Raw genomic sequence first — 14512 nt, 5'->3', positions numbered from 1 at the left:
CAGGCAGGCAGGCAGGCAGGCCAAGGCAAGGGAGCGAACGGCAGTCCCGCCGGCCGCCGGCAGCGGCAGCGACAAGTCGCGGGACGCGCACACAGACATACCGATACACACATGAATGCATACCCACCTACGCACTGCCGTGCGGGCGCGTGCGGGTGCGCGCGCGCGAGAGAGAGAGAGGGAGGGTAGGTGAGCGGCACGCGAGCCAGTGGCAGCAGCAGGCGTGGCGGGCCGGCGCCACGACGTGTGTGTAGCGCTGGCTGCAGCAGAACCGAGTTGGCGGCGATTATTACGCGCCTATCATCGCACGCCTACCCATCCACACCGACACAGACACACTTTGGTCGGCGCCCACCGCATCCGCACAGCTGAAAAAAAAAAAAAAAAGGTAACGCAGGGGGGAAAGGGGGCGGGAGGAGGGAGGGAGGAGAAGGGTCGGGATGACAATTGATTGATCGAGATCGGCTGAGACCGATACGCCTTGGTCGATCTGGAACAACGCCGCCATCTCGTCCGCCTCCGTCCCCGTCAGCCTGTTGCCTCGCCTCCTATTCCCGGTTCCAAGCTCCCTTGTTTATTGTTTTCTATTAGGTTTGAGAGGGGGGGGGGGCAGCCCTCCCCGCCCCCCTCCCCCCCTCCTGCCCCCTTCGGCCCCTCAGGGGGTAAGACCAGTATCCCAGTTCGCTACTTGCAACGCTCAATTACTCGCTCACCTGCCACCTCATTACACGCTTGAACCCCCTTCTCCTTGCGGCCCTCGAGGAGTACCAGGCAGGCCTGGCCTGTCTAGCTGCTACCGCCGGCGCCGGCCGCCATCCTTCGTATCCTCTCCTCGGCGGCGCGCGCCCTGCGCTCGCGGTCCAGCCTCATCCGTTGCTCGGGCGTGAGGCCGCGCGCCTCCTCCTCGCGCTTCTCCTGCGCCGACTTGGGCGCGCCGCCCGCGCCGTCGAGCAGGCTCCTGCCGCGCCCCTTGCCGTCTGGGCGGTCCGGCACCTTGGGCCCTTCGCGGCGGAGCCGCTGCTCCTCGGCCCGGCGCCTCTCCGCCTCCCTGCGCTCCCCCTCCCTGCGCTCGCGCTCGTCGCGCTTCTCTGTCTCCGCCCGCGCCAGCGCCGCCGGCACCCGGGCCGCCTCCCAGTCCCACCGCGCCTCGCCGAGCTCGTCGCGCGCCACCCGGAACGCGTCCCTCGTCGGCCGGTCGCCTGCGAGCTCGAATGCCGTCCGGCCTTCCAGGTTCCGGATTGTCGGGTCCGCGCCCGCCTTCGCCAGCAGCCCCGATACCAGTGGCGCCGAGTTCTGGTTAGCGGCTAGATGTAAAGGGGTCGGCGCGTGGTGGTTCTGCTGCGTGTCCGCCGGCTGAAAGCGGAAATCGGCAGGTAGGTCGTTGCTCTTCAGGTAGGACAACAGGGCGGGGAGCTTTGATCTTCGTATGAATGCCTGTAACTGCGAGGTGTGTAATAATGCCGTTTCTTCCTCTTCGCTGAGCTTTGGAGCGGTCGGCTTTACGGGCTTGACAACGGTTGCCTTTGCCGGCGATTCACCGCCCGTCTCCGCAGTTAGGTTCGGGTCGATCTCGCGGACCTTCAACCGGGTCAACTCGATGAAGGACCTCATCAGCTCGTTTTGCGTTGCTCTTCTGGTGCTGAATGGGAAACCTCGTATGCGCGGATCGTTAGCCCGTAGGATTTGGCCCTCGTAGGGGCCGAAGAGTGTTCTTCGGTTCGTGGATCCCGTCGCACGGATGAACAGTAGCTCTGCCGTGTCGAGGAGGCCCTTCCATTCTTGCAGGAGAAGCCGTACCTCGTCCGTCAAGGCCTGCTCGTTGTACCGACGAATGCTCGAACCGGCCGAGTGCGCATTGCCCTTTGCGTTGTCGTTCGCCGACTGTGAACCGCCTTGTTTTCTCCTCGTAGTGTATCGGTGAAAAGTCTTATGCGCTAAGACGGTGGCCTCCCTGCTCAAAGGACCTCCTGTCCCGTGCTTCGTTTGTCGCGGGGCAAGTGACACTACCATGCCTGCGAAGTGACCGCCCCCGATCATACAGAGAAAAAAGTGAGGTCCCCTGTAGGCGGCCGGTGCTAGGTTGCCATCCGGACCCGGCTTCGGCGCAGCCACCGGCCCTAGCTGCTTCTTCTCGATGGTCTCGACGATTCGGCTTTCGTCCTTAGACTCTTCCGCGGTAAATATGGCACGATAGATACCGAAATAGGTGTTCTGAGGCAGCGCAGAGGAACTAAACCACAGTAGTGGCGGTTTGCCGCTGCCCTTCTGTTTCTTCCTCGGATGTTCACCTACATCGTCCTGGGCGCCGCTATTATTTCTTTCCGCAAGGGTAGCCTGCTTCTTTAAGAGTGCTGTGAGAATGTTGCCCTCCTTGCCACCGTTGCCGGTCTCGTCGTCCTCTTCTTCGGCGGAGTCGGTTGAGTCGTCGGAGCCCGAAAGACTCTCGTCCAGGTCAGCGATCAGCTTTTCAAATTCGGCCTCGGAGACGGGGCTTCGACCCCGGAGCTTTAGTTTCAAGTTGTAGTTGTGCAGGTCAGACTTGAGGTGTCCGCGCTGCTCCTCAACGTTGACAAAGGAGAGCGCGCAGAGAGAGCAGGACTGAGGCCCCACTACGGCAACTCTGGCGTCGGATGGCGAGCTGTTGGGCGACGCACCCGGGGCTGGCTCCCGGGCATTTGGTATAGACTTCTCGGCCGTTTCTCTAGCTGGCGGCTCTCGGAAATCGACGGCGATATCGCCCTCTCTCTTTAGTGAAAGGGTGGTGAGGACCTGAACAGGGAGGTTGTAGACTGTTCCGGCAGCAGGTCAGACACTCAGGCCTTAAGCAGCTTGCGACGCTTGGAGGGGTCGGGAAAGGCAGAGGAGGGGAATGTACCATAGAGGGGCCGGCGCAGCAGATCGTCGTGGTTGGGATCCATTTCTAGAACTCAATCGCTCCGGGAAGCGGATTTGTAGAGGCTGTATAGAGGAGAAGCGATGAGCAACAACTCGCGCCGAGAAGAGGGGAGAGAAAACGAGGAGAGAAGAGAAGAAGTGTATGCTTGTTTATAATAATACGTTGAAGTTTCGGTGGGATGACGAAAGAGAGGATTGACTACGCCGAAGTGTCAACCTCTTCCCCCCACCCCACCACGCCTTAGGCAGAGATACCTAAGATACCAGGTACCTCCTATAAGGGAAACATGGATTTCCAGCATTCCCATTGAAGCATTAGGTAGAGGTAGGTACCTCTTACTAGAGGTATCCTTATGGATTATAGTAAAAATATGGCGAGGTAGCTTCACCGTCCAAGTACCATGGTACATGTACCTCAGGAGGTACCTGCCTATCGTAGAGGCTGCGTGTGGCTGTGGTAGGCACCTGCCTACAGGTGACCAACGTGTGAGTCAACCGGCAAGCTTCAGTATCCATTTTAGGAGGGAGGTACCTTAGGTACCTAGATAGGCACCTCCTAGTCGTACTTGTTTGAAGCTTTCGGGTGCCTTAGGTGTCTCTTCTTATGCGGTAAACTTTTAACCAGTTCCATGGACGTATGTATATACACTACTACCTCCAGGTACCTAGGTAGGCAAGTACCATAGGTACTTAATATAGGTACCAAAGGTACCCGCCTTCTTTCAGATAGACTAAATAATAAAGACTACTAAGTAGCGCTGTTAGGAATCGAACCTATCCTCTATTATATAACCCACTTAACTCGACCCATATAACAGGCACGCGCCCCCGCGCGTTATTATAAACACTACCTACTCCAGTAACGTCGGAATATAAGATCTTATAAAAATAAGATACGCTCTACTACTATCGTATAACCTATACTAGTATATACGTACCACCTAAAAGGACCTTATTACAAAAGCGGCACTCTAGCTCGAACCAGTAGCTTCTAGAGTTTAAAGTACGCAGTACCTGCTGCCTAGACGAAGTTACCAGATAGACTAAATAATAGAAACTACTAAGTAGCGCTATCAGGAATCGAACCTGTCCTCTATTATATAACCCACTTAGCTCTTTCAAGGAAAAGGGTTAGAACAGGTACATCGGTACATTCTATAAGAATCTCTTTACAGGTACCACATGGAATGTTTTAACTCTTCCCCTAATTACCTACACTTAAATACGAGTCCTCCTCACCCGCTCCTGGGCGCATCACATAGAATCGCATACCTCCTGTATGCAACGGGCCATGAGACAAAGACACCGATTACCGAGCCTCTATCTAGGCAAGTAGACATTGGGACGACGGCACCAAAAGGACAATCCTATTCAACTACTTAGGTAGGTCACGTCTATCAAGTCTTGGTTGGCTATTTCGCTCCCTCTTCTCACACCCTTCTTACCACAAGGAGACACCAAGACAATGCCCCCTTCTCCTCGGACAAAGCCTCCCCCAAGCGCTGTAGCGAAACGACTGCTTAGCAGAATACCTAGATAGAGTTCAAAGAAATAATTATTGATCCTAAACATCGGACAATGGCTTTCGCCCCTTCTTGTTGTCGTACAAATACCCAGCATACTCGGCTCCTCACCTGGTCTGCCCAGCGAGACCTCGTCATCCTCTCTCACCAGCACCTCCCGCTCCTTGGAAGAACACTCCTTCTTCCTAGGCACCGTCTCGCCCAGCACTCACACATTTACGTTCCCAGGACATCAGACGACGCCACAATGTGTGAATGCACGCGCCTCACCTTCCGGTACCGTTGCCATCACAAGCAGCGGGAGATTTACAGATGCTGGCGGTACATTTTCAAGCGTGATCACCCGTGCCTGGGCGCCTTACTCTCGAGGTGCTCACCTTACCGCGTAACCACCGACGCCAGAGGAGTATGTGCCCAGTGCAACATGTATTTTACCAAGACCTTTGGCGGGCACGCCGCCCCCGGCGTGATCCTTAAGTTCCTGGAGTATAAGGATCGCCGGCAGCCGACGAAGCCCGTCGACCCCGAGATGGTGCCCTCGGAGGTCTACATTACTGCTGCTGAGCTGGCTCAGCTCGGCGTTGGCACCGACACCATGAGCAGTCAACCGTTCCAACAAGTGAGCCCCATGCGAACCACCCAACCCAGGAGCCTCCCACTCATTCATCCTCAGCCATCGCCCGCCGCCCACCACAGCCAGACTCGCGAGCGTCGACGATCGAGACCCAAGGCGCAGGTGAAGCCCTCGGCCCCCAGCGCGAGAGTCCCTAGCCACATAGCTCGAAAGCCCCTTCGTCGTAGCCGTAACGCTAACGCTAGAAAGACTAAGAACGGTCCCTCTATAATCCATTGCTCGATCCCAGAGGTTCCAGAGGAGCGTAGAACCTCCGACGCGATCCGACCTGAGCTGGCCGGCGCTGCCGAGGACGGCCCCCTTCATCATGGTATACCGCTAACTGGCACCCCAGAACAGCCAGTGCCGTACCGTCCGAGACGTTCGCCTAGGGAGCCACACCAGGAGATATCAGCCTGCTCGCTTATAGAGCGGATTACGAAGGCCGCCGAGACCATTCGGATCACCAGCCATGCCAGCTCGGAAAGTGACGACGACCTTGCCAGGATTCCTAAGCTTTCCGCCGCTCCGAGAGTGCCTCGCTGGCGCGTAGCCACACCCCACCCTACAGTGCCCCACCCGACAGTCGGCACGCATGTGCGTAGCGATGACGACGACGACGAAGATATCCGAGTCCAACACGAGGGCGCGATTCCCGTGTTACTCACCCCCGGAACCTCGGCTGCACATATCGCCTCAGATATACGCACTGCCCCGGTAAGGTATGCATGCGTGCGAACCGCGCCGTCAGCGGCCTCCCTGACGGGCGTCATCGAGCAGGTACGCGCGCGCTCCGCTGACGAAATCGTGATCCCGCCGCTCCCCAGCGCGGCCTCGGGGGTCCACCGGCCAGCCTGCCAGCTCCGCAGCGACGGCTCCATCCCGTCGCTCGACGCCGCCGGCCGAGACCCTTCCAGCTGCGAGGTCGCGTACTTCCGCGAGCACGGCGTGCCGCCGGCCGCCCACCTCGTCGAGGGCAATCGCAGCAGCAGCAGCGGCGGCAGCCGGCACCAGAGCCGGACTCCGCTCACCGCCCCCGGCATGCTCGTCACGATCCGCACCCCCTCCCCGAGCTACAGCTGCGCCGTGCAGAGCTGCTTCTGCACCCCGAGCGAGGCCGACAGCAAGGTCTGCCCCAGCTGCCGAGAACGCAGGCGCCTCGAGCGAGAGCTCCAGATGCAGTGGATTTAAAACCAGGTCGCTGCGTGTGAGTAGGGCCAGCGGGGGTGGCGGACGAAAGGGGAGGGGAGTTGAGAGCCAGCGGATGTAAGTACAACCCCCGCACGATCTCGCTAGATCTCTCCATCTGGTTCTTCCTCGTCCCTCCTACCCAGCCCTCTGAAAGGTAGGATTCGTACAGGCTTTCTAGGCGCGGAAGCAAAACGGTAAGTTTTCTCTCCTTTTGAACCGGTTAGTCGACCCTTGATCTCTTTCGGCTGCCACCATCTTTTGGTCCTGGAAGCGTACAATTTAAGGGAATGACAAACGTAGCCTGGAAAGGTGTGTTTGGCTGGTTACTGCGTTCTCTTGAACCAAAGCCCCTCCCACATATATATAACCAGGCCGGTAGGTATGTATCTTCTTCATGTCCCGGTAAGAGCTGGCTCGTTCCTCGTAGCTATGCTATATATATACTATAACGTTACGATGGACATCAGGCATGGGGCGGTGCCCCGGACAGTATACGGGTAGCCGGGAACAATAGGAACAATAGAAATCAGGTTGTCTTTTATGGTCAACACCACTTCCAGACTTCCATCTCTAGTCGTCAATGTGTTGGGTACAATAAAGTATAGACGGACAGCTTCTAGATTCGTAGAAATTTAATCCACCAAATCCGTCTTGAACACTTCCCTAATTCACCTAATTGTCCGCTAAGAGGGGCCAATGTTGTATTTTAAAAAGTCTCGCTTACGACACAAGGCTTTCTCGTGATATACGATGTTCGGAATAGACAAGGGCTACACCTATAGGTATGTACCCAAGCCCCAGCCTTACCTCTTCTTCCCGCTCTTCCCCTTCCCCTCCGCATCTGCGCTTGCGCCTCCGCCTCCTCCGGCTTTACTCCCGCCGGGGCCGCCGCCCGCGCTGCTCAGCATGACCCTGAGCTTGCCGACGGGCACGACGTTGACGAGCTCCTCGGGCTTCAGGGCGCCGAGGAGCTGGACCTCGCGGGGCCACATGCGGTCGCGGTCGCGCGCCGCCTCGTCCACCGCGCCGCGCCGCGCCGCCGCCGCCTTCCACGCCTCCACCACCTCCCGCACCGCCTTGCCCTTCTTCTGCGTCCCCGGCTGCAGCTTCACCTTGTACTTGCACCGCCCCAGCGCCGCGTACGGCCCGCACACCGCCACTGCCTCGAGGATCTCGTCCCCGGGCAGCGCCGACCCCACCAGCCCGTCGAGCAGCGCCAGCTCCGCCGCCGTCTCCTCCTCCGCCTCCGCCCCCGCCGTCTCCGCCTCCGTCTCTGCGCCTCCCACCTCCGGCATCATCGCCCGCCGCCGCGCCTCCTCGTGCTTCGCCACCTCCCGCCGCTGTCGCTCCTGTTGCGCCCGCCGCCGCTCCGCCGCCGCCTCCCGCTGGGCCTCGCGCTCTGCCCGGGCCCGCGCCTCTGCCTCTGCCTTCCGCCTCCCGGCCGCGGCGCCCGTCAGCTCCTCGATCGCCGCGCGGTCCTCGTCGTCCTGGTCCTTGTACTTCGCGGCGATCTTCTTAGCCTTGCTGTGCCGGCCCCGCTTCGGCGGTTGCTGGCCTTTATTGGACGCCTGTGGTTGAGGGGTCGACTTCCTCGACGGCGCTTCCGACCCTGGGCTGTTCGTTGTAGCAGCCGGTGCCGGGTTGGGTTCGGCCTCCGCTGTCGCTTCCGAGCCCGCTTGTTCATTACCAGCCTCGCTAGCTGGCGCTGACTCTAGCTCTAGCTCTGGCTCAGCCTCAGCCTCAGCCTCAGCCTCAGCCTCAGATTCGGCTCCGCCTGCTGTGGGAGCCTCCTCGGCTATTATCAAGTCGCTAACCTCTTGGATAGGAATGTCTTCTTCCACCGTCGGCACCACGCCTTCGGGCTCCTGGCCCTGACGAGCCGTGGGTTGAAGTGGGTTATCTTTCGGCCTCGAATCTCCTTGATCTGCAGCGCTATCACCCGAATCGCTTTCGTCATCCCCTGCAGCGGCTTCCTGTGTGGTGTCGCCCTCGGTGTTACCCGTAGTACCCGCCGAGCTTTTCTTAGCAGTTATGTTTTCCGGACGATCGTAGAGACGATGCCTAACATGCTTGGCCGCGCTTTCTTCGCTTATCTTGAACATCAGGGCAAACCCCAGCAATAATTGTGTAGGGGGCAAGAAATTCTTCTTCCCTTGCACTATAAAGCTGCCGATACCTAGGAATTCCCCAGTAGGTGCTAACTTCGAAACCTGGTCTGCGTTCACCCACCAAGCGCTTGTAACGGCCTTCGAGTCCCAAGCTGACGAGGCGCAAATAGCTAAAGATCCGGCTTGCGACAAGGTTGATGGGGGTATAGGTGCGTCGGGTGTGTTTGGACTATTCTTGATTATCACAGACGGCGCGCCGTGAAAGTCTGCATGCACGTAAACGTCGCCTTTTTTCAGGTATCGTCTATAGAGCATCTCGTTCTGCTGGGCATCCTTGCCACCGAGAACAAGATAGCCGTCAGACGAGATGAACCAGGTAAACTTCTCGAACCATAGTTGTTTTCGGATCGGCTGTAGGACCGGTTTCTCTTGCTTCAAGCCTTTTTTCAGTTCTGCGGCAATTTTCTGCTCTGCGTTCTTCAAGGCGGTCTCCGATTGTTGCACTGTCTTCTGTTCTTTCACGGCGGCCACTTTTCTCTCGCCATAGTACTCGCGCGCATTGCCGTAAGGGGAGAGTCCAAGATCGACATCAATCGCTAGTCGGCGACCGCGACCCCTCGACGAAGAAGCGTCGGTATTGGAGTAAAAGCCGCTGTCCGAGACTGAAGAGTCGGTGTCAGAGGCATCAACGCCTTCGTCTTCCTCCTCGTCCTCCTCAGCCTCGCCGAGTAATACCGTGATGGTGTTGTTGTGGAGCTTGAGAGGAAGCTGGATAACCAGGGCTACGGGGTTGTTCCGTTGGCGCTCCCGTTCTACAAGCTTGCCAATATCCTCCCAGTCCATCCCCTGTTGTATTAACCCATTCACTGCATCAATAGCTTCCTGAACTCTCTCAACATTGGCTTCGATAGCGTTAGCTTTGCGAATATTCAGCTGCTGGACTGCTTGTAGACCCTCGATCCTCTTGGCGTGATCGGCTTTGGCGGCATCCAGCTTTCGCTTTGCGTCGGCTTCCCTCTCAGATAATCGCGATTCGAGCTTCTGCCCCTCCACAGAAGAGAAAAACTCGTCTACCATCTTGTTGAAGTTGTCGAATGTAAGCACGGTGTAGGCTGGGTCTTGCTCAAATTGGCGGGGTAGGAACGGATGGAAGTCTTCATAAAGCAGGTTATCTTTCTGCTGCCTCTCTTCCCCGTCTGAGGTTTCTGGCAGCGCTGCCCCAACGCCCGGCTTCGTTTTGGCTAGAATATACCCCTTAGAGCTATCGGAGCTAGTTATTTCTTTAACGATCTTGCGGGCTTCCTCCAGAGACCGTAATAGGTCGTCAAGTAGTCCTTCATTCTCAAGAACCGCAGATGGTTGTAGAGTAGAATCGAAGCTAGTGACATTCAGGGCGTGGTCAACTAAGATCGGCGGGAACTCGGTGATGGTGGTAGCAAGACCCTTGCGCAATTCATCGCCCGGCTTCTTTTTTATCTTTTTGCCCGCAGTGGCAGACGCGGCGGCCTTATCGACGGTGGCCCGGAGTGCATTTCGTAAGCGTTCCTTCGTCAGGGCCGGGATACCGCTAAAGTTTTGCCTATTTTCCAACGAGTAGGTCAGACCGGGACGCTGAGGTTCCTGGCCCTCTCCTTCCGGGACGTGCCGCAACAGGGTGAGAATTTTGTGCTCGCTGTTCGTCAGGATAACATTGCCACTCGCAAAGAACTCAAGGTATAGTCTGTATTGGCCATCGCTGAACTGGAACTCGATAATACGGTCTGTACCTATCTGAGACACGGCGGTCACCCGTCTTGTTTTCAAAGCCTTGCGCAGCTTCTGGACGAAGTCGGACGGTGCAGCAGCGGTGGTGCGCGCAAACTCAGTCAAGTGGGTACGGAAGCCAGAGTCTATAAGGAGCTGCTTCTTGACTCCGGGCTTTGAGAATTTAAATAGGAGGATCTTAGAGGAGAGGTCATAGATATTCGAGACCCGCAAGGGTACGAGGTTGGCGGACAGCTCGTGGGAGATGACCTATGAGGGAGAGCGTGTTAGTTGGTAGGGCAGCAGGTGGATATACGAGGGGGTGTCTAGTAAATACCGCTCGGAATGCTTACTTTTACATCCAACGATGAGAACCTCTGCTTCATTTCCCTGTGCGTTTGTGGTTATTTTCCTGACTGGTGCAAGCTGTGACGATTGTCGCCTTCGTTCATTTTGTTGTTGGTGGGAAAAGAAGCATAGTCAGATGGAGCTCTGAGGTTCACTCACAACCTCCATTATTACGTAGGTACCTGAGTACTGCGCGGGGCATAATTACGTAAGTCACGTGCTAATTGTTCAGTAACTAGAACACGGACTTCTGCCGTAATATTACGGGTTACGACTGAATATTACCACGTAGCACAAAAACGGCTTGAACCAATTGTCACGCGCATGGGCAGCTTTACAATAAGTCACGTCGACGGTCAAACCCGTACCGGCACCGTTTGTTGCCAATAACGGCTATGCGACCACGAATTAGGTATGCTTCCTAATCTCGCCCTTCTCCGGTCGTCTGTTAACGATGTCTTGTGGGCAACAGAGGCCTGACCGACGAGAGCCAAAAACATATTCGGAGATTTGGGGTCCTTCTCTCATTTCTTCCGGCAATGGCCCCTGACAGCCTCGACGGCACATACCTACACGGGAATGAGCTGATTCGACGGTGACTACAGTGACAGAATCGATGACAATTTCAGCCAACCCTATTCTTCATCAAAGAGCTCGATACCATCTACGGAGACATCGAAATCTAGATGGTTCCTAGTCAGTAACCACAACCGGTAATTCTGCATAGGTGAGAAGCACTCACCCTCGCTTCCCGTGGCTCCAAAGGTGATGGTATTGACGTCGCCGGCCTTCAAGGTGAGCTGAAGCGGAGTCGACGCGTGATACCCGGCGCGGGAGTTGAGGCTCGAGATATTAATAGCCGGCCCGTCATTCACGAATATGTGAGCCTCGCCCGCTGTCACCCACAGTTAGCAAGGGGAGCTACAAGCTTGGCTAGAATCAAGGCGTACCCTCCGGGTTGTTGACTCGGTAGTGGAACGAGAGCCACTGGCGAGATCCGGTGCCGGTGACATTACGGAAGGTTACTTCGCTCGCGTCGCCCACTATTCGAACCGTTAGCCCGACAAACGCCATGCTCGAGGGCTAACTAGGATGCCATGACTTGCCTCCGTGTACGGAGCGCTTGCTAGCGCAGGTGTTACAATCTCTCACCACTTCCCAACGTCAGTAGCACGGACTCAGGGACAGATCAACCCAACTACGTTACCTGTTCTGCCCGACAAGACCGCGTGTTCGGCCTCGTAGCGCTTCTGCGTGGTCGGGTAAGAAACCACGCCGGTATTGGGATCAACTTTCCACATCGAATGGTAATCGAGGGTTACCGAGCGCGAACTGTGCGAGTCGGAGGGTTAGCCGGGTCACACCGAAGTTCAACAACAAGAGATGGGAGAATTCGGCGCTACTTACCCGACGTCAATATTCATAGGCAGCCACACGTAGTTTGAGCCGTCACCTCCTTTGGAGTCCCAAGCGTCGCCCATATAGATGTACGTAGTCTTTTGTGAGCCCTTGACCGTCAGCTCGAACGTGTTCTGCGACCCGTAGGTCTTCTGGTCTTCTGGCGCGATGTCGGACCCTCCGGTCCAAGGCCCGTTTATCGAAGTGGCCCAGAAGACCTTGTTCGGATTTGCGCGCCAGCCGGTCTTGCCCGAGACGATCAGGAAGTAGACGCCATCGACCTTGACGATACCGGGGGCCTCGTACGCTCCGGCCCCTATACACGTCTGCTCAGCATTCTTCACAGCTCATGCGGCCGAGCCGAGAAACTTACTCAGGTCCGAAACCTTGTCGCCTAGCGCGCCGTCCTTGTTGATCCGGTTGACTTGGACGATGTTGTGGTCGGCGCTGGTCAGGAGAAACCAGGTGTCTGATCCATTACGCTCGTTAGCAACCGGGAATTCTGACTTCTGAGTTCCTCGGCCTACCTGTAGCTTCATCGTGGAACATTCCGGTGTCCGAATACGAGTAATCATCAGGTGGTATATGGACTTTGGCCGATTGGCCGTACCCTCCGATGAACGCCGACGATTTTAAGGAGAGGACATAGCGATCCTGCTGGCCAAACAACTATCGCTGGCCGAATCCAATTAGCAGGGGCTACATTAGCCCGATCCGGATTGCTGAAGGTGAAGGATGCTATACCCAAAATGACCCGTTCGGCTTCGCTATCTTGGGTCGCCACATGCCAGATACAGAGCTGGCTTGCTGCCCGAGATTCTTCCAGTTGACGAGGTCCGCGGAAGAGTATAGTATCGGCGTTTGATCTCAACATCATCGTTAGCCCACGTATTTCACCAGACTAGTTTAGGGGACTTACTAGCAACGGCGTGGCCAACCCAGTAGAAGGTGTCGCCGCGTTTCACGACGCCGCCACCGTGGGCATCGATCTTGTTCCCGTCCGTATCATACCAGACGGCGCCCGGCGCAATCCACGACGCGCCGAGGACGCCGGGTATGACGCAAGCCCAGAAAAGCGAAGATACCAGCATAGTTAACTAACGTGGCCGATCCAGTTTACGGAAAGCGTACAGCTACGGTCTGATCTTCAGCTTCTAAGATCGCCACTCGACGTCCCCTTCTTCTACTGTTATACCTACAGGGTCGATACTTGAATTTCTGGTCTCGGTTTAATGTTATGGCGAGCGTCTCGGCTAATTAGTATCATGCTATGTTCCTCGTGCTCGATATCGCCGTAACGGAGTGACGAACATTTTGGGATACATCCTCATTCCCGGCTTCGACAGCCAAACTCCCGCCGACGGCGAATGCGGGGAGAGCGCGATGTAACGACACGGCCGGTTCAAGCACACGGAGCTCGATGCCTTTTATACTTGATCGCCTCCTACTGTAGGCCCCCTTAGCCTATTCCTTCTGGGATGAGCTGGGTCGTGAGGATAGAGAGTCCCCAAGTCGGCTAAAGTTAATTAAACGATATTCGTAAGCTGCTAGGAATTCTAACGATATCCTCACGGTCCCAACTGCGTCGTATACAGCCTCATTTGCCGGATTAAAATTTGAACAACGTACTCACTAGGTTCGCTGTTAGACGACAGGTCAGCAGCGCCAGTAGTGACGTCGACGGAGAAACAGTGCTGGGTATATTAGCTATCATCGATGGTCTAATGGCTTTAACATCGTCCGTTTGACAATCGGCGATAATCGCCTCACTTGGTGCCATTTTTCAAAGAGTAAGATTCTTATCTCCTCTAATCTATTCTGCAATATTCTATACAAGTGTCCCTGAAAAACATGTACTGTGCAAAACAGTGCCGAACCTCTGCCTCACGGTAGAGACTTGTAGCCCCATTTCAGAGGGAATACGGAAGTTGGCCATTCGATAATTCCCCGCCGCTGGCATCAACATGACTCGGTCATGGGGGAAAAACAACCCGAGAACAGATGCTCGTATAATACCACCAGTTACATGCACAAGGCATGCAGGTAAGGCGTGTGGAGTATGTATGTAGCGGGAGGTGTGAGGCATGAGCCGCCAACACCACTAATATGGGCAATACGAGCCGATGCCAAAGTGGTAGTACCCTGTCCACTGAGAGGAGACCAGTTTGCAGATCGGATATGCATTTATTGGCTTGATAAAAGAGTGAAAGGGAACCTAGTTTCTCCATCCATGCACATGTGTATAATCCGGGCAGCTTTCAACCACCCCGTCCATTTGCATTATACACCTCCGAGACGTGACGTCTGCGTTGATGGGGATTTCCGAACCCACACCAACTGACGTGTTGCCCCCTGACGTAGAACCGATAAAGTCACGAGCAATAGATACAGGGCGGGATAGAGCGATAGAGAGAGAAAGCTCGGGGGCGTATAGGCGTCTATTCGACTCGAGTGTCAGCGTCAACTATGGAACCGTGGCTAAAAATGGCCGTTCGCTACGGCGCCAGGACGCCAGGAATATGTCCCGGTTCGACGAGGCTTGAGGAGCCAGCTTCCAATATATTGCGTGGCGGGAAGGGAGAAGGGCTGTTGTCCCTTTAACCGCAACAACACAGGGCCAGCTGGCATCCCTTACGCCGCTGCGTGCCCACATACCCACGAGTCGAGAACGAGATGGGAGAGGTCGGAAGGAG

General features: G+C 56.2%; 4 protein-coding genes across 4 annotated transcripts; 1 reads left to right on the top strand and 3 right to left on the bottom strand.

The window, feature by feature from the left end:
* Positions 1-647: 647 nt before the first annotated feature.
* Positions 648-3579, bottom strand: GGS23DRAFT_612983 (uncharacterized protein). Its single transcript, XM_051520527.1, has 2 exons — positions 2876-3579; positions 648-2789 (listed from the first exon to the last, which is right to left on the bottom strand). Exons 1-2 carry the CDS (start codon positions 2916-2918, stop codon positions 787-789), a joined length of 2046 nt encoding a protein of 681 aa, XP_051376539.1. The 5' UTR covers positions 2919-3579; the 3' UTR covers positions 648-786.
* A 1263-nt stretch (positions 3580-4842) lies between these two features.
* GGS23DRAFT_612976 (uncharacterized protein) lies at positions 4843-6222 on the top strand (the record flags this gene model as incomplete). The annotated part of the gene is made up of 1 exon (XM_051520526.1): positions 4843-6222. One exon carries the CDS (start codon positions 4843-4845, stop codon positions 6220-6222), a length of 1380 nt encoding a protein of 459 aa, XP_051376538.1.
* Positions 6223-6848: 626 nt separating this feature from the next.
* On the bottom strand, positions 6849-10595 carry GGS23DRAFT_199336 (fibronectin-binding protein A N-terminus-domain-containing protein). Its single transcript, XM_051511769.1, has 2 exons — positions 10427-10595; positions 6849-10343 (listed from the first exon to the last, which is right to left on the bottom strand). Exons 1-2 carry the CDS (start codon positions 10457-10459, stop codon positions 7026-7028), a joined length of 3351 nt encoding a protein of 1116 aa, XP_051376537.1. The 5' UTR covers positions 10460-10595; the 3' UTR covers positions 6849-7025.
* Positions 10596-11056: 461 nt separating this feature from the next.
* On the bottom strand, positions 11057-12910 carry GGS23DRAFT_602730 (carbohydrate-binding module family 35 protein; the record flags this gene model as incomplete). Its single annotated transcript, XM_051519366.1, has 10 exons — positions 11057-11103; positions 11164-11316; positions 11372-11464; positions 11528-11575; positions 11629-11753; positions 11829-12135; positions 12193-12288; positions 12347-12488; positions 12564-12685; positions 12739-12910. The coding sequence occupies 10 exons, from the start codon at positions 12908-12910 to the stop codon at positions 11057-11059; spliced, it is 1305 nt and encodes a 434-aa protein (XP_051376536.1).
* Positions 12911-14512: the final 1602 nt, after the last annotated feature.

Source organism: Durotheca rogersii, assembly GCF_024521655.1.
Source record: "Durotheca rogersii strain YMJ 92031201 chromosome Unknown GGS23scaffold_2, whole genome shotgun sequence".
NCBI lineage: Eukaryota > Fungi > Ascomycota > Sordariomycetes > Xylariales > Xylariaceae > Durotheca > Durotheca rogersii.
Note: the sequence above shows the minus strand (reverse complement) of the source record. Positions and strands in the feature narration are given on the sequence as shown.

What these genes read in the sequence shown, in the direction of transcription:
- GGS23DRAFT_612983 (XM_051520527.1), bottom strand. Translation starts at nt 2,918, where the DNA reads ATGGATCCCAACCACGACGATCTGCTGCGCCGGCCCCTCTATG. An exon ending in GCTGCGCCGGCCCCTCTATG is followed by an intron (nt 2,790 to 2,875) that starts GTACATTCCCCT and finishes CTGCCGGAACAG; the next exon opens with TCTACAACCTCCCTGTTCAG.
- GGS23DRAFT_199336 (XM_051511769.1), bottom strand. Translation starts at nt 10,459, where the DNA reads ATGAAGCAGAGGTTCTCATCGTTGGATGTAAAA. An exon ending in TCTCATCGTTGGATGTAAAA is followed by an intron (nt 10,344 to 10,426) that starts GTAAGCATTCCG and finishes TCTCCCTCATAG; the next exon opens with GTCATCTCCCACGAGCTGTC.